The following is a 27,230-nucleotide window of genomic DNA, read 5'->3' on the forward strand; positions in this document are numbered from 1 at the left end:
TTTTTGGTGCCTTGTCCCTGACTGGAGCTGTCCCCGGAAATGTGTCCTTTGACCAGCAACATGACCAGCATAAACCAGCATCAAAACATACCTAACCAGCATATGCTGTTTTTTTCACCAGGGTGTTCAAAACAACCCACAAATACACTGACAGTGCGACGTGACAGAATCACTGAAATATCACAGCCATTCACTCCCAAGGAAAAACATCACAGGAATGATCAATTATGAAATTAATATATAGACATCACAACAATTAAAAACAAAAACATTTTGTCCCCGTTTTTTTAATTCGTAGATAGTCGCAAGTGAGATTTCAGTGAGATTTTGACCACTGAACTAGGATAATGTTCCCGGCTTTCATTTCAGAAATCTGGTCACCTTATTATGGGACAGCGACTATCTCATGGAGAGAAAGCAGAGGGAGAAGGTGAGTATGTGAATGGGGTCAATCCCAGTGCAACACTGAGACCCACCGACCACACGGCGGAGCTCCATCCTCGTCCTGACGAGACACCTGTGGGTACATTTTGCCTTGCTGGTGTTTCATGTGTTAAGAGGAAATTAAGGTAGATTCTACAGAAAGGCCACAAAGGAGATTTTGATTCTAAATGTGAGGATGAGCTAGGATTGTAAATCCTTATGAAAGACTAAAGGATAAAAATTAAGTTCATAGTTTATAGGAGTTCCCGAAGAATAGGAACACTTTTTTTGAATTCTTTATTGGAATCTGTTCTATGAAAAGCCAAACATCCATAACGACCTTTCCATTGCACAACAGATTCTTTAAAATGCAGAAATGCTCATCAAGCCCCAGGATTTCACGCCATGCTTGTATGTGTGTGTAAAGGACAGGAAGTATTTCTTCTGAACAAACTGATGCAGCTTTGCAGAGCTAACAGACCTAACACTTTGCAGGAGATGAGCAGTGATCACTGTCTTTTCTCTCACAGCAACGTGCTGTACTTCTACACCAATAAAGGATCAGCGATAATGTGCTGCCAACAGATGGCTGAGGTCTTCCTCATATACTTCTATTCAGGGAGGGGACAGCATAAGCAAAACTTACGAAAACGTTTTTATGTTACTATGCAACATAAAAACATTTGTCACATGTAAAGATCTAATAGCTTTGGCCTAGTGTTGTTACTGTTAACTAACACAAAATTTAAATGAAGCTCAAATAAAACAAAATATAAATATGAAATTACTAATTACTAAAGCTGAAAAACTAAAAAAGAAATAAATAACTAAAAAATTAAAGGTAAACATATATTTAAGAAAAACTATTACAAATGACAAAAGCATGACAAAATAATACAAATAAAATTAAAATGATGGGTAAAAAAAGTAGGAACAGTCTGACACAGATGCTCGTAGTAAATTTATTTACACTTTAAAATCAAAATAAATGAATTGGTTTCCATTTTTAAATAGTATCCATCTTGGTAAGGACACAAAAATATAAAATTAAAATGGTAAAATGTAAAGTTACTTGAGTACAATTTTCATAATGACTCATTCATTATTAAGCATAAGTGTAGCTCTTTAGTTTACTGTATTTACATATTTGTTTTAATAATGAGTAATTTAATGATTGTTCAAAGTTCTCTCACAGATCCATCGGTGTGTAGTATCACAGGAAAAACGAAAATTTGCTGTTGCACCCACTGCACCGCAGTTGTTATTCCCAGACCTAAAACAAAGGATTTTTACATCAGGATTCATATTTTGAATATATTTTGAATGACTCTCTTTATGATACGTATGATGTTATACAAAAACGGTTCTGTCTATCAACATGAAGTTCATAACTTTTTGTCAGCACAGTCTGAAGATGATCTGACTCGAATTTGGTGAAAATCAGACAAACAGCCTAGGAGGAGGTCAAATAAAAATGGCGGACAGGATGTTTGGCTGACTATGGCATTAGTATCTATGGTCTCAGCATGATCCAAGGAACATATCAGTTTCATTACAATAGTCTAATGTAATCAAAAGTTATTAGCAATTTTGGAAATTTCATCATTAGTGGTTAATGAATGGTTTATCACTTTTGACCAATAGGTGGTGCTGTTACTAAATTAATGTGGTGATATCAGTGTGAGGTGACAATAGAACATGCAAAGTTTGATGTCAATATGTTAAAGCATTACAGAGATACAGGCTCAGACGTATATTGGCATAATTCCAGCAAATTTGTTAATGCGTTAAAGGGGTCATCGGATGCTAAGTTCACTTTTTGTTTGAACATTAATGTGTATTAGTAGTGTATGTACAAATCTGCCCTATGATGATAAAAATCCATGCAGTGGTTTTTAGTTAATCTGTAAAAATAATATCCCCTTTTTCAAATCGAGCCATTCTCAGATGCCTGTTGTTGTGACGTCACACCAACAGAGGCCGCTCCCACGATAGTTGATTGACATGAGTGTCTTACCTCAGATCAGCTGTAACAGTCCGACCTCCATGTTTTGATGCCGGAGCAGGGATGTAAGTTAGACAAGAATTGAGTGATTGAGGTGTTGTGTTGCTGGATGTAATAATGAACATAGTGGTCGTCATTTACTCCCGTCATCTGAGCCGCTGAAGATGCAGTGGATTATGTTTGTGACGGGAATGCACCTCCTGATCTACATATATCCGTCTATGTTCGCACTAATCATTCGTGATCCAGCTTCACTTACAGCAGAAGTGAGTATATGTCACAGTGGGAACGAGACGAGAGACGAGCGGATCCATCTGCATACTTTTATTGAAGGGACGTGACATAGACATGGTCAGGCAGGCAGGGTCAAACAACGGCAAACAGGTATTTGGACAGCAAGGTGAAGAATAGTCCATATAGCAGGCGAGGGTCGATACAGCGGCGAACGTGATCCGTAAAGGGCTAGGCAAAAGAGTGGTCAGACAGGCGAGAGTTCCGAATGGACAAAAACAAGGAAACTAGACACAGACTAACAAGGAAAAACGCTTTGTATGAATGATGAACACAATTCGATACTCGGCGAAGAGTGACAGGAAGACCGGGGTATTTATACTGTCTCTGATTGGACGGGGGTGAAGTGCAATGGCTGATGGGGAGTGTAGTCCGGGGTGTAGTGTGACAGTCCGTGCGTGACAAAAAGGCGAGAGCGACGTCTGGTGGTGAGCGGTCTGCAGCTCACCGACTAGATTCGTAACAGTATAAGGGTTTTTTTTATGAATCTTTGTGAACGCCTTTCCTAATAATGTGCTAGTTAGCAAGTTTAGCAGCTAAACACGGCCAAATGTGGCTAAAGTAAACAGGCTTGTCACTCCACAGACAGAAGAGAGGGGCGGGGCGAGCAGAGCTCATTTGCATTTAAAGCAGCCTCGACCAGAATGAGATGATTTTTGCAGAGCTGATTTTGGCAAGGTTTTACACAACCATTGAGAATTTTTAACCAAAGTATATTATAGACTTTTCATTAAGACCCTAAAGAATCATATCAACTTGTGGAAAAATGGGCATCCGATGACCCCTTTAAACATTAACTGGTTCATATACTGACACAAAATCCATATCTTTTTTCCAGCATGCCGCACTGAATCTAAAGAGACCAGTTTTGTGATTTTTGGCCAAACCATTTAGAAGTTATAAGCAAAAATAGCAATTTTTCATATCTCCTGACCACTAGGTGGCACTGCACAGAAACTGTGCAGTTAGCCTCACGTCATGGTTATTATAACACACACCAAGTTTGGTGTCAATACACCGAACCGTTGTGGAGACATCGCTTCATATCCATTTTTGGGTGCTCTTCGTCAAATTCATTCATGCCTTAATCGAGAACGGTTTGACTAATCAACTTGAATTCCATAAGTTTTTGCCAGCATGGTCTATAGATGATCTGAGCCAAATTTTGTGAAAAACAGACAAACCATCCAGAACGAGTTTGAAAAAAACTTGACTTTACGAATCTTATGACCTATTAAATTTTGGTGTTCATTTGACTAGTCATAAGCCAAGGAGGAAAAAATAATTTTCCTTCTAGACTTTACGGTTCAAATGTTATTAGCATAAACATGAGTGAAAATTTGGACAAGTGGTGGCGCTAGAGAGTTTGAGTTAGAGCCTCCAAACTTGCTATGGTTAATGTTGAGACTGTCCTTTATTAGTGTGCCAAATTTCATAACTTTCCACAAGGGCTGCCATAGAGTCGAGCAGAAGACACTGAAGAAGAAGAAGAATAGGAATGCCAACGGATACAATAGATGCCTTCGCACCTTCGGTGCTGGGCCCCTAAAAAAATTCTGTCAATCAGTTAAAAAATAGTTCACCCAAAAATGATGATTTCATGAAAGTTTAATCACCTACAGGTCATCCAAGATGTAGATGAGTTTGTTTTCTCATAAGAACAGATTTAAAAAAATTTGTAGCATTACATCACTTGTTCACCAATAGAACCTCTGCAGTAAATGGGTGCTGTCAAAATGAGAGTCTGATAAAACATCACAATAATCCACAGAAATATTTTGACGGCACCCATTCACTACAGAGCATCCACTGGTGAGCAAGCGATGTAATGCTGCATTTATGAAGAAACAAACTCATCTACATCTTAAATGGGTAATGAGTAAACTGTAATTTTTTAAAACTATTTCTTTATATTTAGTGATCTCTTACCCATTTGGCGTTAAGGTGCCATTAATCCATTTCCACCCTTTCTCTGTGTTTATCAGACCAATCCAAAAATTTTCAGTCTCAGCAACCTTCTGCAAAAACTTCTGAAATGACTAAATAACAGCAGAAGATTCTTTAAGTCCATACAGCATGTCAAACATTTACAGTATATGAATAAACACACAAAATCTTTTCTTTGTCACTCACTTGTTCGTTGTCTTTGTTTAAGATCGCCAGATCTGCTCCCCTCTGTTGACAGTCACGTCTGCTGTCAATCCAGCTCTTCTTCTCAGATGAAATATAATAAAAACTGAAGTTGTAGTACATCCATTTGATGGGTTCCCTTTGCTGATCTATAAATACAACCGGTTATCAAACAAGTATTTTTAATACTTGAGAGCAATTGATGAGAGAGTTACCTTGTTCGGAAAGCCAACTATACACTCGGTTCTTGTCATTCTTTAACTGCTTTTTTTCTTCAATCAGGTTACTGTTGTTTTTCATTATCTGCACTCTTTCTTTAGTCAGCCTTTTGTTACGGTTCAGCATCTGCTCATATTTGGTAAGTATCTGCTCTCTTTCTTGAGTCAGGTTATTGTTGTGTTCCATTATCTGCTCTCTTTCCTCAGTCAGGTTACTGATGTGAGTTAGTAGCTGGTGTCTCTCGGTGGTGAAACACACACACAGCACTATTACAGCAATCAGCAGAAGAAAACACAGCAGACACAAACACACTTCAGCTGCTCTGTGCTTTCTGTCACTTCCTGTGGATGACAGACATTAGGTTAAATGTGTCTTCACATTAAATTGAAGTACACTTCAATATTATGATAACATTTACTTTATAAGGAATGCATTACAATATTGCGCTACTTCCTGAAAAAGTAAATAATTGCGTAACTTTGTTATTTTTTATGAAAAGTAATGCATTACGTTACTTTTTATTATCTGGGCGAGGCTTGCATGTTCATTTTTAATATAAAAACAGTTGTATTTTGGCAAATTCACATCTGAAACTTTTAGCTGTGCGGCTATTCTGAATTGCATGAACAATCTTCAAGCAAGCAAGCAAATGAATGAATGAATGTTTATCTAAAGTAATTTTTGCCTTTGGTATGGTTGAATTGGATCATTAAAGGTCAGCAGCAAAGACGCTGATTAATAAAATGAGATTAAATACATAAAGGCTATTTATGTTAACACATTTAAGTATTGCAGGAGTTTGCATTTCATTGTTTTTATTCATTTTGAGATGTAGTGAATCTGTTTTTGTGAGATGAATTAATGCATGTTGATATTTAGTCTAAGCAGTAAGCATCATGTTCCCGATTTCTCTTAACATGCAGACAAGAGAGCTGTCAGTCCATAAAACAAGGTAACTGCCGTTACATATTTAAAGGGGTCATCGGATGCCCATTTTCCACAAGTTGATAAACATAGACGGATATATGTAAATCAGGAGGCGCATTCCAAACAAACAATGTCGGGAGTAAATGACGACCACTATGTTCATTATTACATCCAGCAACACAACACCTCAATCGCTCAATCGGAGATATTCTTGACTAACTTACATCCCTGCTCCGGCACCAATGGAGGTCGGACTGTTACAGCTGATCTTAGGTAAGACGCTCATGTCAATCAACTATTGTGCGAGCGGCCTTTGTCGGTGTGACGGCACAACAACAGGCATCTGAGAATGGCTCGATTTGAAAAAGGGAATATTATTTTTACAGATTAATTAAAAACCACTGCATGGATTTTTATCATTATAGGGTAGATTTGTACATACACTGTTAATACACATTAATGTGTGTTAAAATATAATTACATAACATGTAAATGTGAACAGCATCCGATGACCCCTTTAAAAAAGCAACTCAGATATTTTCTTGTAAATTAACGTAGTGTTACTTTACTAGTTAAAAAGTCATTTGATTACATTGCGTTACTTGTGATGCTTTACCCCCAACGCGGCTAAGAACTTAGTTTTATACTTAAAAGATACTAAAATAGTTTTGTCTGGCTGTTCTAATGTATTAGATAAATGACATTACCTGTGTGTTGAAGTGGCTGTTGTTTCTCTGTGATCCTCAGATCAGGACGTCCTACAGTATCTACATTTTGATAAATACATTCAGGTGTCTCTGATCTCTCACCGTCAAACTTCATAACGCTGTATCAGTGTTGTAGTTTGTTTAGCCTGCACTGCTCTGCTCCTCAGTTCTGCTTTTTACAGATAGGTTGAGACTATATAGTGGTATTCAGGGCACAAACTGTGAAGCACGTGATTGTGACAAAAGTTTGTGGGGTGTTTTATTTTTATTTTTTTATTTTTTTATTTATTTTTTTTTTGGTCTTTGCTTCTGTTTTTTTTTTTTTTAGTTTATGGCAATTTTCTAGTTAAGTTTCAACACTTGAGTATGCAATTTTATCCTATCATATACTTTACACTTCTAAAATTGTTTTATAACATTAAGTAAGTAGATTTAAGTCCAAATGTTGCCAGAGTTTCTGTATTTTGGGGTTTGATCTGGGAAACTTAATAAAACTACACAACATAAAAACCTTAAATTTAATTACATTTCTGATAGCCAAAATAATTCTCCTACTCTGGCAGATGTGCTCCCTGTCACTCCTTATTTTCATCATACAAATATATCCCAGGTGGGGAAAAAACTAAAGTATTCCGTACTGTCTCTTGTATAAATTCTCGCTTTTCCTGATTTCAGTCGTTGTAAATTCAAGCCAAATCCTGCGCAGTATTTCCCACTACCGATCCTTTTGCCATCTCTTCAGGAATGGAGTAACTGACCAGTCCTTGCGCTATTTGAACCAGAAGAGTCAAAAACAACATCGAGCGTCTTTTCCTTGCATCAGGCATTGTCTCAGTTGCACCGATGATCGATTATGAAACAACAATCTATCAATGTATCCTTTAAACCTATAAAATGAAATGAAAATGTACTGAAATTGAATGATGGATTTACTCAACGAAGAATAAAATAATTTCTGAGACTGCAGCTTTTCTTTCTCTCTGATGTGATGCTGGGGGTGAGTCTGTAAAATACAGTTTCTCCTCCCTTTGTCGGCGAACAGCGGCCCTCTGAGTGTAAATTAGGAATTGCAAATCAAGTTTATATATTTATGCCTAAAATGAATTTTAGCAACTGCATGTATTGCTTTCTAGGCCTGTTTATAACTGATTGAAAAGCAGTTATCTGAATTCCCCGACTATTAAATAAATGACTATGTACCCACCCAGCACCAGACGTCATTTGAACGTCGTTTTTTGGGCTAAATCAAGTCGTCCCCTCATGGACTTCTTTTAGCCCAAAAATCGGCGTTGAAAATTGGTCGTTGTTTGGTCCATCGGATTTAGTCCTAATTTAGCCCAAAAATCCCACTCGCGATGTGGAACAAACCAGAGCGCTGTGCAACTAATGTTAACTTACCCCTAAACTTTTTCTCGGAGAGTTAACCTTATTTCCTTTCACTCGCGATGCGGAGCAGACAGGGCAGTTGGTTTTATCAAGGAAAACACAGAAAGTAAGTGTTTTACCTCATTTACATTATGTATAATAATTATGGCCACATTAATATGTTGTGTGCACCTTCTCACAGTGGTATTTCTGTGTTGTGCTCTCCTGAATTTTTACTCAGAGAGATATTTTCTTTCAGTCACGATGCGGAGCAGTGTAGACAGACAAACTCTGCAGAACTTTGGTCCTCAATGCCCAGGACTGGAAGCCGGAGTTGTAAGACATCAATCTAGCAGTCATCCTGCCTCTCTGAATTGTCATGTTTAGAACATAATTTCAGGAGATCTCAATATTGTCTCTGGAGGTCCACTTACATGCGCTTTGCTCCAAACTAGTCCAGTGCACCTGAACAAACTAATCAAGGTGTTCAGTTTAACTATACATTTACCTAAACTATGGGTGTGTATCTCTCAGGTCCCTTGATCATTAGTCAGTGATTAAAGGAGAACTACACTTCCAGAACAACAATTTACAAATAATGTACACCCCCTTTTCATCCAAGATGTTCATGTCTTTCTTTCTTCAGTCGTAAAGAAATTATGTTTTTTTGAGGAAAATATTTCAGCATTTTTCTCCATATAATGGACTGATATAGTGCCCCGAGTTTGAACTTTCAAAATGCAGTTTAAATGCGGCTTCAAACGATCCCAGCCGAGGAAGAAGGGTCTTATCTAGCATAATGATCTGTTATTTTAATAAAAACAATACAATTTACATACTTTTTAATTTCTAAGGCTCGTCTTGTCTTGCTCATCATGACCTCTGTTTTTGTTCCAGTTCATGACAGTTAGGGTATGTCGAAAAACTCCCATCTCATGTTCTCCCTCAACTTCAAAATCGTCCTATATCACTGTTTTACCTTTTTTGTTAAGGGTGTTTGATCTTCTTTGCATGTTCACTTTGCAAAGACTGTGTCAGTACTTCTGCTGTGATGTAGGATAATTTTGAAATGATTTTTCAAGTTGAGGGAGAAAATACAGTAGGAGTTTTTCGACATAACCTAATTGTCTTGAACCAGAATACACAAAGTTCAGGCAGAGTGAGACAAGACGAGCGTTTGAGATTAAAAAAAATTATATTTATATATGTATTCTTTTAATGAAAATAACTGATTGGTTTGCTAGATAAGACCCTTCTTCCTCGGCTGGATTCATTTACAACCACATTTGGGATCGATTGAAGCTGCATTTAAACTGCATTATGGAATTTAAAAATCGGGGCACCAAATCAGTCCATTATATGGAGAAAAAGGCAGAAATGTTTTCCTCAAAAAACATAACGACTGAAGAAAGAAAGACATGAACATCTTGGATGACAAGGGGGTGAGTACGTTATCTGTGAATCTTTGTTTTGGAAGTGGACTTCCCCTTTAAGGGGTCCCTTAATCACAAAATTTTTACTGTGCACTGAAATGTGTGCTCCCTAAATAGCTGTGAAAACCAGGAAGCGTTGATGCTCACTACGTTCGCTTATAGGAAGTTCTGAAGCTCAAAACTTAAGAGATAATTCACTACAAAATGACGTGACCGATTTTAAAACACAAACCTATATCATATTTCAGCATAAACATACATCTCTAGACAGGTAATGTCTAATCTAGCAAACATTTATAATTTATTTATGGCTAAAATCTTGCACATTCATGTAACAAAGTATTTATCATAATGTACTGTAAATAGCATTATAAGAGATATTCATTTTAACGCTGTGTGTAAATATCAGTAGTGATGCTGTACAGTGAGGATGGAAATAGTCATCAGTGTGTAGTAACCTACTGTCCTTATTAATGTCTGAATTTGTGAACACAATTTATCAATTCACAACCTAGCAAACTATTAAGGTGATTGAGACGCACCCTCTGTATGGCAGTGGACTTTGAGGGCCAGAGTTGAGAAGAACCCCTGACACACTAATTAGTTAATAATCACTCATGAAGAATAATTACACTTTCATTTGAACAGAAATATGCAATATTTGACTCATATTCAGTGATGTTATAATCTTCTATTCCCTTTTGTTTGTGTGTCAGTCACAGCTAAATAAAACCAAAGTCCATTCAGCCACAGGTCACTGCATCTTTTGCTGTGTAAGTCTTTTTTTTTTTTAATGTCAAACACATTCTCAGTATTTATATATGTTTAAGCTTTTATAACCATTTTAGGGAACACTGTTTCAGTACAGTTCTTATGTACTGTCCATTTAACATTTCAGCAGCTGAATTTTTTTTTAGTACTTGCATAGTAATTTTAATTATACCACATTTGCGATGCATAAATAGGAAGTGACATAAAACTGTTGAAAATTCTAGAAAATTGTTCTCATGCTGTAAGTCAGTTCCCACTCTTTTGTTTGTTTGTTTTTAACATTTACATTTTAGTTCTTGTTTTCTTTCTCATTTTTAGATGCTGGAGAAAAAGCAGCCAGGCTAAAGCATCTAAAGTGGAAACTTTTGTCGTGGCTCAAAAATCCAGGATTGGGATGGTGGAAGGAGCAGAAGAACCAGAGATCAGGCAGAGAGCTACTGATGCCCCTGAGGGAACTGTTTAACTAATGTGTTAGGTTAAACCAAGAATTTTCAGCACTCACCTTCCATGTCTTTCTAAACCTGTAAAACTTTGGTCATCTTTGAAACATAAATGTAGATCTTTTTAATGAAATCTGAGAAATTTCTGTCCCTCTATTTCACAGTTTATGCAACTACCACTTTCGAGCCTCAGAAAAGTAAAGACAACATTAAAGTAATCTATGTGACTCCAGTTGTTTAACCTTAATTTTATGAAGTGATGTGAATGGTTTATATGCACAAAAAACATTGCATTTTTATTCACACATAAAAAAAAATCTTATGGTGCTTTTGTGAAAATGCGTTGGAGATACCTAATGTATGAATAAAGACGTAATTTTGTTGTTGTTGCTGCTATTTTTTGCATACACAAGACACGCATCATCCAAGTGGATGCTGCACACTGGTGGTGGTTGAGGAGAGATCCCCCCCATATGATTGTAAAGCGCTTTGGGTGTATAGCAATACACAATGAAAGCGCTATATAAATGCGATCATTCATTCATTCACCTGTTAAAAATATCTTTATTTGCATTCTGCATAAAAGTTTCTTTTAGGTTTGGAGTGACATGAGAGTAAGTAATTAATGGCAAAATTAGCATTTTGATAGCAGATGTGTTCTGATGTGGTTAGAATTGGTCATTGTCCTGTGTTATAAACATTTTCAGTATTTCAAAGATTACTGTTTTGAAAAATCAGTTTCAAATAAATACTGCTCCTTTGAAAGTTCTATTTGAAGAATACTGAAAATATGGTTTCCACAAAAAATACTGGGCAGCACAGCTGTTTTCCACATTGATTATAATCAGAAATATTTTTTGAGCAGCAAATCATATTAAAAATGTTTTCTGAAGGGTCATGTGACACTGAATACTGGAGTAATTACAATGAAAATGTAGTTCACATGAATAAATTACCTTTCACAACGTATTTATATAGAAAACATAGTTATATTTTATAATTTTACTGTTTTTACAGTATGTTTAATCAAATGCAGGCTTAATTTGTGATCAGGAAAGTGTTTTTTACTTGACAGATGTATTTAATGTGTCAATAAATGTTTTAGTACTCTTTTGTGAATTGTCTTATTTTGAATATGAGATTAATATAATCATGAATTTAATCATGAACTTTCGAGGGACGTTTTATTCAGGTGTTAAAATAACGTAATACACACGTTGGAATAGGACGTTTGTAACGAGGACGCTGAGGCGGCGTTTGAATCCAATTGCGGAAGTTTATTACAAATGACAGCACACATAAACGTGGAAACAGGCAGAGGGTCGATTACCAGAAAAGCAGTCCAACAGCATACAACACATAAACGTAATCCAAGCAGCAGAGAGATAAAGCAGGCAGTGGGTCAAATACCGTGAAGTCAGTCCAGAAACAGCAAACAATCCAATAGGGGTATTCCGTAAACTCAAGAGTCCATAAACAAAGCAAGGTAGCAACAGGTAATCCAACAGAGTAAATATAGAAACACTCGGTAAGGCAGGTGAAACTGGCAATACTTCGCGAGGTGCAAGCACATGGTGAGTCCTTATATACTGCCAAACAGGAAATGACAGTAGAAGCAGCAGAGGGAGCATGCAGGCAGTACTGGGGTGAGGGCTCCCTCTGCTGGCGTGGCATTACAGAATCCCCCCCCCCTAGGAGCGACTCCTGGCGCTCAAAACAACAACAGTCCAGGTGGGTGGGGGAACAGAGGCAAAACAGGGGGTGGGACGGAGGGCCAGGTCCATGTAGAGCAGGTGGGCCTGGATCGTGGAGCAGGGACAGACAGTGAAGCACTGGAGGACCTGGGCCGTGGAGCTGTGACAGACGGTGGAACCTTGGAGGACCTGGGCCGTGGAGCAGTAGCAGACCGTGAAGTACTGGAGGGCCTGGGCCGTGAAGCTGTGGCAGACAGTGGAACCTTGGAGGACCTGGGCCGTGGAGCAGTAGCAGATTGTGAAGTACTGGAGGACCTGGGCCGTGGAGCTGTGGCAGACCGTGTAGTACTGGAGGGCCTGGGCCGTGGAGCAATGGCAGAGTAGGGGACCATGGTGGGGCAGGCAGAGCAGGCAGAACAGGAAGCCGTGGCGCAGCAGGCAGAGCAGGCAGAACAGGAAGCCATGGCGAGGCAGGCAGAGCAGGCATAACAGGGAGCCATGGCGAGGCAGGCAGAGCAGGCATAACAGGGAGCCATTGCAGGGCAGGCAGAACAGGCAGAGCAAACAGGAGCAGAGATATCCACAGTGGGACTAATGACATGCATAGCGGTGTGTTCATGCATGATTTTCTTGGCCGTGGCATGACAGGCAGAGAGTTTCATATGGGTCTTCTTGATTGCGACCTGGCAGGCAGAGAGTTCATCCTGGGACGCCGCCCCCATAGGAGGATCTACAGCTTGCGCTGACACCTCTGGGGGCATGGGCGCAGATGCTTGGGCAGGTGTGGCAGGGAAGTTATAAATGGCCTTCATGGCCGTGACAGGACAGGCAGAGAGTCCTTGGGGAAACGCCGCCCCTTTAGGAGGTTCTGCAGCCAGAGCTGCTGCTTCTGGGGGCACTGGCGCAGACTCTTTGACAGAAGAGGCCTCTGGCGTAGATTCGTGGACAGGCGAGGCCTCGGGAGCAGACTCGTGGACAGGCGAGGCCTCGGGAGCACAGTGTGCAGCCCACACACTGAAGATGGCTACGGCCATTACAGGCAGCACAGCAGATAATGGGGTGTCTGTTGACCTTGAGGGTGCTGATGATATGGGCTTGTGGCTTGGGAGCGTGGGCTCTGCGTGGCTTGGGAGCATGGGCTCTGCGTGGCTTGGGAGCGTGGGCTCTGCGTGGGCTCTGCGGGGTCAGCTGATACGTGAGGTGGCTTGAGAAGGTCAGAGGGGACCTGGTGAGATTCTGGTAGAATAACAGTTTTATGACTTGACTCAGGGAGGCCTGCCGTGGCCGGACTTGACTCAGGAGCAACAGCAGTAACCTGACTTGGTTCATGGAGATCAACTGTGGTGTGGCTTGGTTCAGGGAGATTAGCTGTGGCTTGACTTGGTTCGGGAATAACAGCAGCAACTTGACTTGGCTCATGAAGATCAACTGTGACTTTGCTTGACTCAGGAACCACGGCTGTGACTTTGCTTGACTTGAGGGCTACAGATATAGCATTACTTGACTCAGGAGCAATAGCTGTAACTTGACTGGACTTCGGAAGAGCAGCTCTGACCTGACTTGACACAGGAAACACAGCTTTAACGTGACTTGACGCTGGAACAACAGCTGCAGCTTGACTTGACTGTGGAACAACAGCCGTGACCTGACTGGACTCGGAAACTTGACTTGACTCAGGAAACGCAGCTGTAACTTGACTTGGAAACTTGACTTGACTCGGGAAACACAGCTGCAACGTAACTTGACTCAGGAACGACATGGCTTGGCTCAGGAACGACATGGCTTGGCTCAGGAACGACAGCTGTGACTTGGCTTGACTCGTGGGGCACAGCTGTGACTTGGCTTGACTCGTGGGGCACAGCTGTGACTTGGCTTGACTCGTGGGGCACAGCTGTGACTTGGCTTGACTCGTGGGGCACAGCTGTGACTTGGCTTGACTCGTGGGGCACAGCTGTGGCCTTGCTTGACTCTGTTGCTTGACTTGACTCTCTGTTGCTTGACTTGACTCTCTGTTGCTTGACTTGACTCTCTGTTGCTTGACTTGACTCTCTGTTGCTTGACCGGGCTCTGTTGCGTGACCGGGCTCTGTAGCTAGACTTGACCCTGGAACTGGACTTGACAGCCTTGGACTTTGGAGCAGCTGCTGTAGCTTGATTTGACACAGGAGACACAGCTGCAACTTTGCTGGGCTCGGGGGTGGCAGCTGTGACTTTACTTGACTCTGGAACTGGACTTGACTTGGAAGCCTTGGACTTTGGAGCAGCAGCTGTAGCTTGACTTGACTGGAATCAAGGGTAGCTGCCATTTTAGCTGCCCTTACGGCCATGAGGGGCGAGTCCAGTACGTGAGCCATCAGGTGGCGTGGCTTGGAGACAGCGACCATCTTGTTGAGTGGCTCTGGGATGGCGGCCATCTTGTGAACTGGCTCTGGAATGGCGGCCATCCTGTGAACAGGTTTGGGGATGGCGGCCATCTTGTGGACTGGCTCTGGGATGGCGGCCATCTTGTGGACAGACTCTGGCGTGGCGGCAGCCATCTTGCGTGCGGACTCTGGCGTGGCGGCAGCCATCTTGCGTGCAGACTCTGGCGTGGCGGCAGCCATCTTGCGTGCAGACTCTGGCGTGGCGGCAGCCATCTTGCGTGCAGACTCTGGCGTGGCGGCAGCCATCTTGCGTGCAGACTCTGGCGTGGCGGCAGCCATCTTGCGTGCAGACTCTGGCGTGGCGGCAGCCATCTTGCGTGCAGACTCTGGCGTGGCGGCAGCCATCTTGCGTGCAGACTCTGGCGTGGCGGCAGCCATCTTGCGTGCAGACTCTGGCGTGGCGGCAGCCATCTTGCGTGCAGACTCTGGCGTGGCGGCAGGCGTGGCGTGAGCAGGCCCTGGAGCGGCAGGCGTGGCGTGAGCAGGCCCTGGAGCGGCAGGCGTGGCGTGAGCAGGCCCTGGAGCGGCAGGCGTGGCGTGAGCAGGCCCTGGAGCGGCAGGCGTGGCGTGAGCAGGCCCTGGAGCGGCAGGCGTGGCGTGAGCAGGCCCTGGAGCGGCAGGCGTGGCGTGAGCAGGCCCTGGAGCGGCAGGCGTGGCGTGAGCAGGCCCTGGAGCGGCAGGCGTGGCGTGAGCAGGCTTTGGCTTGATGGATGTGGCTTGAACAGGCTGTGGTGTGGTGGTTACTGTGGGATTGCGGGGTCCCTCGTCCGCAATCCCAACAGTGTATGGTGATCCGCTTAAGAGCAGGGCATGATCGATATATTTCTCCAGTGACCAACAAATTTTCCCCCCTGGCAGAACTGAACTAATGGGCTCGTTTAACCCAAAACGAAAAAAGTCCTTTAGTGCCACATCATTAAAATCCACTAGATGACACAGTCCACAAAAATCCTCAACATACTCCTCTATGGTCCTGTCACCTTGACGAAGGCAGATGAGACGAGATACTGCTGGGTTCATGATTTGTTGTGTTGTGTATGCTGTAACTTCCGCTGGATTCAGGGGAGGCGAAGTATTCTGTAACGAGGACGCTGAGGCGGCGTTTGAATCCAATTGCGGAAGTTTATTACAAATGACAGCACACATAAACATGGAAACAGGCAGAGGGTCGATTACCAGAAAAGCAGTCCAACAGCATACAACACATAAACGTAATCCAAGCAGCAGAGAGATAAAGCAGGCAGTGGGTCAAATACCGTGAAGTCAGTCCAGAAACAGCAAACAATCCAATAGGGGTAATCCGTAAACTCAAGAGTCCATAAACAAAGCAAGGTAGCAACAGGTAATCCAACAGAGTAAATATAGAAACGCTCAGTAAGGCAGGTGAAACTGGCAATACTTCGCGAGGTGCAAGCACATGGTGAGTCCTTATATACTGCCAAACAGGAAGTGACAGTAGAAGCAGCAGAGGGAGCATGCAGGCAGTACTGGGGTGAGGGCTCCCTCTGCTGGCGTGGCATTACAACGTTTTAGGAACGTCATGAAAGTACCCAAATATAACCTTGCAAAACTCTTCTGTTTGTGTAAAAATATCGGTAAAATAACAGTGATATTTTAACATTAACGCTATTTAGTGACTGAGTAACAGATAGTCTGAGCAACATCAAAAGGACTTAAAAGTAATACGTGAATCCTTTTTTTCAGTTGTAGTCGCAAGTGAGATTTCAGTGAGATTTTGACCACTGAACTAGAAAACTAATACAAATGACAAAAGCATGACAAAATAATACAACTAAAATTAAAATTAAAGGGTAAAAAAAGTAGTAACAGTCTGACACAGATGCTCGTAGTAAATTTATTTACACTTTAAAATCAAAATAATGAACTGGTTTCCATTTTTAAATAGTATCCATCTTGGTAAGGACACAAAAATGTAAAATTTGAATGATAAAACATGTAAAGTTACTTAAGTACAATTTTCATAATGACTCATTCATTACTAAGCATAAGTGTAGCTCTTTAGTTTACTGTATTTACATATTTGTTTTAATAATGAGTAATTTAATGATTGTTCAAAGTCCTCTCACAGATCCATCGGTGTGTAGTATCACAGGGAAAATAAAAATTCGCCGTTGCACCCACTGCAGCACATTTGTTAGTCCCAGACCTAAAACAAAGAATTTTTACATCAGGATTCATATTTTGAATATATTTTGAATGACTCTCTTTATGATACGTATGATGTTATACAAAAACGGTTCTGTCTATCAACATGAAGTTCATAACTTTTTGTCAGCACAGTCTGAAGATGATCTGACTCGAATTTGGTGAAAATCAGACAAACAGCCTAGGAGGAGGTCAAATCAAAATGGCGGACAGGAAGTTTGGCTGACTATGGCATTAGTATCTATGGTCTCAGCATGATCCAAGGAATATATCAATTTCATTACAATAGGCTAATGTAATCAAAAGTTATTAGCAATTTTGGAAATTTCATCATTAGTGGTTAATGAATGGAATCACTTTTGACCAGTAGGTGGTGCTGTTACTAAATTAATGTGGTGATGTCATTGGGAGGTGACAATGGAACATGCCAAGTTTGGTGTCAATATGTTAAAGCTTTACAGAGATACAGCCTCAGATGTAGTTTGGCATCATTCCAGTAAATTCGTTGATCTGTTAAACGATCAGCGGTTCATATACTAACACGAAATCCATATATTTTTTCCAGCATGGTCTGAAGATCTGGTCTGAAGTCAAATTTGGTGAAAATTGGACCAGCGGTCTAGGAGTACTTTGAAAAAGTAGGTTTTCAACATAATTCAAAATGGTGGAGAGGAATTACAGCTATGGCAAAATTGGTATAGATGTTCTTGGCATGACCCAAAGAGTTTATTGAGATGAGTGTCATTACAATAGGCCAATTTAATCAAAAGTTCTTACCTTTTTTGAACATTTTAACTTTTGCCCTCCTCTGAAACATTTTGAGTACCATCAGGGCATGGTGCCGAAGTTTCATAATGATACACTGATGTGTTTGTAAAATACAGCATTTTATGACAAAATTCAGATCAGTGCAGACTCTGGCGGCAGGCGTGGCGTGAGCAGGCCCTGGAGCGGCAGGCGTGGCGTGAGCAGGCCCTGGAGCGGCAGGCGTGGCGTGAGCAGGCCCTGGAGCGGCAGGCGTGGCGTGAGCAGGCCCTGGAGCGGCAGGCGTGGCGTGAGCAGGCTTTGGCTTGATGGATGTGGCTTGAACAGGCTGTGGTGTGGTGGGCTACTGTGGGATTGCGGGGGGATCCCTCGTCCGCAATCCCAACAGTGTATGGTGATCCGCTTAAGAGCAGGGCATGATCGATATATTTCTCCAGTGACCAACAAATTTTCCCCCTGGCAGAACTGAACTAATGGGCTCGTTTAACCCAAAACGAAAAAGTCCTTTAGTGCCACATCATTAAAATCCACTAGATGACACAGTCCACAAAATCCTCAACATACTCCTCTATGGTCCTGTCACCTTGACGAAGGCAGATGAGACGAGATACTGCTGGGTTCATGATTTGTTGTGTTGTGTATGCTGTAACTTCCGCTGGATTCAGGGGAGGCGAAGTATTCTGTAACGAGGACGCTGAGGCGGCGTTTGAATCCAATTGCGGAAGTTTATTACAAATGACAGCACACATAAACATGGAAACAGGCAGAGGGTCGATTACCAGAAAAGCAGTCCAACAGCATACAACACATAAACGTAATCCAAGCAGCAGAGAGATAAAGCAGGCAGTGGGTCAAATACCGTGAAGTCAGTCCAGAAACAGCAAACAATCCAATAGGGGTAATCCGTAAACTCAAGAGTCCATAAACAAAGCAAGGTAGCAACAGGTAATCCAACAGAGTAAATATAGAAACGCTCAGTAAGGCAGGTGAAACTGGCAATACTTCGCGAGGTGCAAGCACATGGTGAGTCCTTATATACTGCCAAACAGGAAGTGACAGTAGAAGCAGCAGAGGGAGCATGCAGGCAGTACTGGGGTGAGGGCTCCCTCTGCTGGCGTGGCATTACAACGTTTTAGGAACGTCATGAAAGTACCCAAATATAACCTTGCAAAACTCTTCTGTTTGTGTAAAAATATCGGTAAAATAACAGTGATATTTTAACATTAACGCTATTTAGTGACTGAGTAACAGATAGTCTGAGCAACATCAAAAGGACTTAAAAGTAATACGTGAATCCTTTTTTCAGTTGTAGTCGCAAGTGAGATTTCAGTGAGATTTTGACCACTGAACTAGAAAACTAATACAAATGACAAAAGCATGACAAAATAATACAACTAAAATTAAAATTAAAGGGTAAAAAAAGTAGTAACAGTCTGACACAGATGCTCGTAGTAAATTTATTTACACTTTAAAATCAAAATAATGAACTGGTTTCCATTTTTAAATAGTATCCATCTTGGTAAGGACACAAAAATGTAAAATTTGAATGATAAAACATGTAAAGTTACTTAAGTACAATTTTCATAATGACTCATTCATTACTAAGCATAAGTGTAGCTCTTTAGTTTACTGTATTTACATATTTGTTTTAATAATGAGTAATTTAATGATTGTTCAAAGTCCTCTCACAGATCCATCGGTGTGTAGTATCACAGGGAAAATAAAAATTCGCCGTTGCACCCACTGCAGCACATTTGTTAGTCCCAGACCTAAAACAAAGAATTTTTACATCAGGATTCATATTTTGAATATATTTTGAATGACTCTCTTTATGATACGTATGATGTTATACAAAAACGGTTCTGTCTATCAACATGAAGTTCATAACTTTTTGTCAGCACAGTCTGAAGATGATCTGACTCGAATTTGGTGAAAATCAGACAAACAGCCTAGGAGGAGGTCAAATCAAAATGGCGGACAGGAAGTTTGGCTGACTATGGCATTAGTATCTATGGTCTCAGCATGATCCAAGGAATATATCAATTTCATTACAATAGTCTAATGTAATCAAAAGTTATTAGCAATTTTGGAAATTTCATCATTAGTGGTTAATGAATGGAATCACTTTTGACCAGTAGGTGGTGCTGTTACTAAATTAATGTGGTGATGTCATTGGGAGGTGACAATGGAACATGCCAAGTTTGGTGTCAATATGTTAAAGCTTTACAGAGATACAGCCTCAGATGTAGTTTGGCATCATTCCAGTAAATTCGTTGATCTGTTAAACGATCAGCGGTTCATATACTAACACGAAATCCATATATTTTTTCCAGCATGGTCTGAAGATCTGGTCTGAAGTCAAATTTGGTGAAAATTGGACCAGCGGTCTAGGAGTACTTTGAAAAAGTAGGTTTTCAACATAATTCAAAAAGGTGGAGAGGAATTACAGCTATGGCAAAATTGGTATAGATGTTCTTGGCATGACCCAAAGAGTTTATTGAGATGAGTGTCATTACAATAGGCCAATTTAATCAAAAGTTCTTACCTTTTTTTGAACATTTTAACTTTTGCCCTCCTCTGAAACATTTTGAGTACCATCAGGGCATGGTGCCGAAGTTTCATAATGATACACTGATGTGTTTGTAAAATACAGCATTTTATGACAAAATTCAGATCAAAATCAAATGGCTGACATGGCAAAATTGGGTTTGGTTCAACTCAGCATGCTGCACCAAATCTAAAGAGACCAGTTTTGTGATTTTTGGCCAAACTATTCAGAAGACACATACCGAATTTCATAATGATACGCCAATGTGTTCATAAAATATATCATTTTACGACAAAATATAAAACTGCCAACGCCCAAAATGGCTGACATGGTTAGACTCAACATGCTGCACCAAATCTAAAGAGTCCAGTTTTGTGATTTTTGGCCAAACTATTCAGAAGACACATACCAAATTTCATAATGATACGCCAATGTGTTCGTAAAATATATCATTTTACGACAAAATATAAAACTGCCAACGCCCAAAATGGCTGACATGGTTAGACTCAACATGCTGCACCAAATCTAAAGAGACCAGTTTTGTGATTTTTGGCCAAACTGTTTAGAAGTTTAAGCAAAAATAGCCATTTTTCAAATCCCCTGACCACTAGGTGGCGCTGCACAGAAACTATGCAGGTAGCCTCAGATCATGGTTATTATAACACAAACCAAGTTTGGTGTCAAAACACCGAACCATTGCAGAGATATAACCTCATGTCCATTTTTGGGTGCTCTTCGTCAAATTCATTCATGCCTTAATCGAGAACGGTTTGACTAATCAACTTGAATTCCATAAGTTTTTGCCAACATGGTCTACAGATGATCTGAGCCAAATTTTGTGAAAAACAGACAAACCGTCTAGAACGAGTTTGAAAAAGATCAAAAATAATGAAAAAACTTGACCTTATGAATCTTACGACCTATTAAATTTTGGTGTCCATTTGACTAGTCATGAGCCAGTTAGAGTTTAAGCTTGCTATGGTTAATGTTGAGACTGTCCTCTATCAGTGTGCCAAATTTCACAACTTTGCTGCAAGCGGTGCTAATGGGCTGCCATAGAGACAAACGGAAAACACGGAAGAACAGCAACAGATACAATAGATGCCTTTGCACCTTCGGTGCTGGGCCCCTTAAAAATTCTATTGATCAGTTAAAGAATAGCTCACCCAAAAAGTACAATTTCATGAAAGTTTACTCATCTACAGGTCATCCAAGATGTAAATGGGTTCATTTTCTCATAAGAACAGATTTAGAGAAATGTAGCATTACATCACTTGCTCACCAATAGAACCTCTGCAGTGAATGGGTGCTGTCAAAATTAGAGTCCAAATGTCTGATAAAAACATCACAATAATCCACAGACACCAGTCCATCAATTAAGATCTTATGAAGCAAAATCTGTGTTTGTAATAAATTTTTATTAAAGACTGTTTTAACTTTAGCTTCCATAGCCCATATTGTTTTCTCCACACTATAAAAAAAAAAACAATTTGTTGAATCAACTTAAAATAATTTGTTACCTTGCTGTTTTAAAATTTTAAGTTCAGTCAATTCAAATAAGTTTAGTCAACTTGAAATGTTAAGTTGTACTAAGTATATGAGTTGATTCAACTTAAAATTTTAAGGCAGCTGGGTAACAAGCCCAGCCTTTAAGTTTAACAAACCACATTTTTTGTTTAGTCAGCTCAAATATTTAAGTTGTTACTTAGTACAACTTAACATTTCAAGCTGACTAAACTTATTTGAATCGACTGAACTTACAATTTTAAAACAGCAAGGTCAATTATTTTAAGTTGACTCAACAAATTGTTTTTTTTTTTTTGTTTTTTTTTTTACAGTACAGTGAATAAGTCACCTCATCTGAATTAGGAGAGAAATATGCACAAATCAAGCCTCAATGGATTTGTTTCTTATAAACACACAGCTTTTTACTTCACAATTGATGTACTGGAGTCTTGTGGATTATTGTAAAGTTTTTATCAGCTGTTTGGACTAATTTTGACGGCACCCATTCACTACAGAGCATCCACTGGTGAGCAAGCAATGTAATGCTACATTTATGAAGAAACAAACTCATCTACATCTTAAATGGCCTGAGTAAACTGTAATTTTTTAAAACTATTTCTTTATATTTAGTGATCTCTTACTCATTTGGCGTTAAGGTGCCATTAATCCATTTCCGCCCTTTCTCTGTGTTTATCAGACCAATCCAAAAATTTTTAGTCTCACAGTCACGTCTGCTGTCAATCCAGCTCTTCTTCTCAGATGAAATATAATAAAAACTGAAGTTGTAGTACATCCATTTGATGGGTTCCCTTTGCTGATCTATAAATACAACCGGTTATCAAACAAGTATTTTTAATACTTGAGAGCAATTGATGAGAGAGTTACCTTGTTCGGAAAGCCAACTATACACTCGGTTCTTGTCATTCTTTAACTGCTTTTTTTCTTCAATCAGGTTACTGTTGTTTTTCATTATCTGCACTCTTTCTTTAGTCAGCCTTTTGTTACGGTTCAGCATCTGCTCATATTTGGTAAGTATCTGCTCTCTTTCTTGAGTCAGGTTATTGTTGTGTTCCATTATCTGCTCTCTTTCCTCAGTCAGGTTACTGATGTGAGTTAGTAGCTGGTGTCTCTCAGTGGTGAAACACACACACAGCACTATTACAGCAATCAGCAGAAGAAAACACAGCAGACACAAACACACTTCAGCTGCTCTGTGCTTTCTGTCACTTCCTGTGGATGACAGACATTAGGTTAAATGTGTCTTCACATTAAATTGAAGTACACTTCAATATTATGACAACATTTACTTTATAAGGAATGCATTACAATATAGCGCTACTTCCTGAAAAAGTACATACTTGCGAAACATGGTTATTTTTTATGAAAAGTAATGCATTACGTCACTTTTTATTATCTGGGCGAGGCTTGCATGTTCATTTTTAATATAAAACCAGTTGTATTTTGACAAATTCACATCTGAAACAGACCTTTTAGCTGTGTGGCCATTCTGTATTGCATGAACAATCTTCAAGCAAGCAAGCAAATGAATGTTTATCTAAAGTAATTAAGTTGTCTTGAGAAAGTCACTTACTGATCTACTATTTAAGATTATTATTCTTCTTCTTCTGAGCCAAATTTCGGTATCTGTCTCCTCCTAGAGCTTTCAAGCTAGAACCACCAAACTCGGCCCAGACCTTCAGACTGGTCTGACTCGGTGTGCTGTATCTTTTCAGACTGATCCGGCTTACAGTTTTCGTAAACCGGACTATCAAAACCACCAAAAATCCCATAGACTTACATTGACGGAATGTTCGAATGAGCAACACTCTTCAACACTTCCCAGAATCCCTTGAGGCTCAATCAAGCTTCACTTCTATGTACTATTTCTAATCCATTTAGACTCATTTAAGCTTCCACTCTAATATTACTAATATTTCTAATCTATTGAGCTATCTAAATTATGCTAGCAACATGCTAGTAACTTGCTAACCATGCTAACAACATACTAGTAACTTGCTAATCATGTTAACAACATGCTAGTAACATACTAACCATGCTAACAACATGCTAGTAGCATGCTAATCATGCTAACAACATGCTAATCATGCTAACAAAATGCTAGTAACTTGCTAATCATGATAGAAACATGCTAGCAACGTGCTAGTAACACACTAATCATGCTAACATGCTAGTAACTTGCTAATCAAGCTACAAACATACTAGTAACTTGCTAATCATGTTAACAACATGCTAGTAACATACTAACCATGCTAACAACATGCTAGTAGCATGCTAATCATGCTAACAACATGCTAATCATGCTAACAAAATGCTAGTAACTTGCTAATCATGGTAGCAGCATGCTAATCTTGTTAGAAACACGTTAACAACATGCTAATCATGCTAGCAACATGCTAGTATCTTGCTAATCATGATAGAAACATGCTAGTAACATGCTAATCATGCTAACAACATGCTAGTATCTTGCTAATCATGATAGAAACATGCTAGCAATGTGCTAGTAATTTGCTAATCATGCTACCAACATTAAAACATGCTAGCAACGTGCTAGTAACATGCCAATAATACTAGAAGCATGCTAACAAAATGCTAGTAACATGCTAATGATGTTAAAAATATGCTAACAACATGTTAATTAATATGGTAAACATGCTAACAACATGATAGTAACATGCTAATCATGCTAGCAACATGGCAGTAATATGTTAATTACGCTAGCAATGTGCTAGTTACATGCCAATCATATTAGAAACATGCTAACAACATGCTAGTAACATGCTAATCGTGTTAGCAACATGCTAGTAACATGCTAATCATGCTAACAACATGCTAGTATCTTGTTAATCATGATAGAAACATGCTAGCAACGTGCTAGTAATTTGCTAATCATGCTACCAACATTAAAACATGCTAGCAACGTGCTAGTAACATGCCAATAATACTAGAAGCATGCTAACAAAATGCTAGTAACATGCTAATGATGTTAAAAATATGCTAACAACATGTTAATCAATATGGTAAACATGCTAACAACATGATAGTAGCATGCTAATCATGCTAGCAACATGGCAGTAACATGTTAATTACGCTAGCAATGTGCTAGTTACATGCCAATCATATTAGAAAAATGCTAACAACATGCTAGTAACATGCTAATCGTGTTAGCAACATGCTAGTAACATGCTAATCATGTTAGAAGTATGCTAGTAACATGCTAATCATGCACGAAACATGCTATCAACATGCTAATCAGACTAGAAACATGCTAGTAACTTGCAAATTATGCTAACAACATTGTAATCAGCCTATAAAAATACAAGCAACAAGCTAATTATGCTAAAACATGTTAACGACATGTTAAATCATGTAAGCAATGTTAAAGCATGCTGCTTTCATACTTTTACAACTGCTTCAAACAGATTAGGCTTTCTCAAGCCAACTTAAAGTTTGTTCTCAAACTTTACTCATCTAGTTTTTGCCTTTGATATGCTTGAATTGGATCATTAAAGGTCAGCAGCAAAAACATTGATTAACAACATGGGATTAAATACATAAAAGATATTTGTGTTAACACATTTAAGTATTGCAGGAGTTTGCATGTCATTGTTTTTATTAATTTTGAGATGAATTAATGCGTGTTGACATTTAGTCTAGAACTGGAGAGCTGTCAGTCAATAAATAGGCAAACAAAGTAACTGCTGTTACTTATTTAAAAAAGCAACTCAGATATTTTCTTGTGAATTAACAAGTATGTGTTTACTAGTTAAAAAGTCATTTGATTACATAACTTACATTACTTGTGATGCTTTACCCCAAACACTGTTAAGAACTTTGTTTTATTCTTAAAAGATACTAAAATAGTTTTGTCTGGCTGTTCTAATGTATTAGATAAATGACGTTACCTGTGTGTTGAAGTGGCTGTTGTTTCTCTGTGATCCTCAGATCAGGACGTCCTACAGTATCTACATTTTGATAAATACATTCAGGTGTCTCTGATCTCTCACCGTCAAACTTCATAACGCTGTATCAGTGTTGTAGTTTGTTTAGCCTGCACTGCTCTGCTCCTCAGTTCTGTTTTCTACAGATAGGCTGAGACTATATAACGGTATGCAATTTTCATGGCACAAAATGTGAAGCATGTGATTGTGACAAAAGTATGTGGGGTGTTTTTTTTTTTTCCTTCCGTTTTTTTTTTTTTTTTTTTTTTTTTTTTTTAAGTGTATGACACAATTTTGCAGTTAAGTTTCAACACTTGAGTCAATTTTATCGTATCATATAATTTACACTTCTAAAGTTGTTTTATAACGTTAAGTAAGGAGATTTAAGTCCAAATGTTGCCAGAGTTTCTGTATTTTGGGGTTTGATCTGGGAAACTTAATAAAACTAAACATAAAAACCTTAAATGTATTTACATTTTTGATAGCCAAACTAATTCTCCTACTCTGGCAGATGTGCTCCCTATATAAAATATCAATGTGAACCTGGACCACAAAACCAGTCATAAGGGTCAGGTTTTTTTATTTATTTTATTTCTTTAATTTTTATATATCAAAAGAGATTTATATATAACTCCGTAAGCTTTCCATTGATGTATGGTTGTTAGGATAGGACAATATTTGGCTAAGAATTATTTGAAAATTTGGAATCTGAGGGTGCAAAAAGACAAAAATTTTTTTTTGAGAAAATCACCTTTAAAGTTGTCCAAATGAAGTTCTTAACAATTAATTTTACTAATGAAAAATTAAATCTTGATATATTTATGGTAGGAAATTTACAAAATATCTTCATGGAACATGATCTTTACTTAATATTCTGATTTTTTGCATAGAAATCAATAATTTTGACCCACATTATGTATTGTTGGCTATTGCTACAAATATACCCGTGATACTCCAGGGTCACAAATACAGAGATAGTATGTTAAAAGCACATTTTAGTTTATATTCATGGTGTCCCAAAATAGCCCAGTTGAGTACACTTAGATGATCTTAAGGATATCTTAAGAAGTACAAAGTAAAAAAAAAAAACGATTTGTTGAGTCGACTAAAAAAAATGTTGTTACCCCATTGCCAATTTTTTTTTTTTTTTGGTTATATTTACAAAATATCTCTTGTTGAAACAACTTCCCATTAGTCCAGGTAATAAATATTGTAACTTCACTTAAAATGTAAGCAAATTTGTTACCCCACTGCTTTAAAATTTTAAATAAAGATGACGAAACACTTTTTTCTTTCATTTATTTAATGATAGAGGCAACACTTTCATTCACATTTAAATTGAACAAGTACTTTGCTGTCAACACATCAATGGCAATTGAAAAAACGGCAAAATACATACTAATTGCGTTGTTTAATATTAATCAAGCAATAAAAGAAAAGAAGGAGTCTCGAGTCTCGA

The 27,230-nt window shown here is 39.1% G+C and overlaps 1 protein-coding gene across 5 annotated transcripts; it reads right to left on the reverse strand.

Annotated features, from left to right (window-relative positions):
- Positions 1 to 1,428: 1,428 nt before the first annotated feature.
- LOC127171918 (CD209 antigen-like protein E) lies at positions 1,429 to 25,945 on the reverse strand. Of its 5 annotated transcripts, none has more exons than XM_051120874.1 (5): positions 25,736 to 25,945; positions 5,065 to 5,409; positions 4,853 to 4,998; positions 4,649 to 4,758; positions 1,429 to 1,696 (listed from the first exon to the last, which is right to left on the reverse strand). In XM_051120874.1, the coding sequence occupies exons 1-5, from the start codon at positions 25,848 to 25,850 to the stop codon at positions 1,591 to 1,593; spliced, it is 822 nt and encodes a 273-aa protein (XP_050976831.1). In that variant the 5' UTR covers positions 25,851 to 25,945; the 3' UTR covers positions 1,429 to 1,590. The 5 variants fall into 5 exon arrangements, with proteins under 5 accessions (XP_050976831.1, XP_050976832.1, XP_050976830.1 ...); XM_051120875.1 differs by lacking the exon at positions 25,736 to 25,945 and adding an exon at positions 6,703 to 7,685 and having other exon boundaries at positions 4,649 to 4,749; XM_051120873.1 differs by lacking the exon at positions 25,736 to 25,945 and adding an exon at positions 6,703 to 7,685.
- Positions 25,946 to 27,230: the final 1,285 nt, after the last annotated feature.

The sequence above is a fragment of the Labeo rohita genome, chromosome 10 (assembly GCF_022985175.1).
Source record: "Labeo rohita strain BAU-BD-2019 chromosome 10, IGBB_LRoh.1.0, whole genome shotgun sequence".
Taxonomy (NCBI): Eukaryota; Metazoa; Chordata; class Actinopteri; order Cypriniformes; family Cyprinidae; genus Labeo; species Labeo rohita.

Coding starts and splice junctions, on each gene's coding strand:
- LOC127171918 (XM_051120874.1), bottom strand. CDS start 25,850: ATGAAGTTTGACGGTGAGAGATCAGAGACACCTGAATGTATTTATCAA. Junction 4,999..5,064: donor TAGTTGGCTTTCCGAACAAG/GTAACTCTCTCA, acceptor TTGTATTTATAG/ATCAGCAAAGGGAACCCATC. Junction 4,759..4,852: donor TAAACAAAGACAACGAACAA/GTGAGTGACAAA, acceptor GCTGTTATTTAG/TCATTTCAGAAGTTTTTGCA.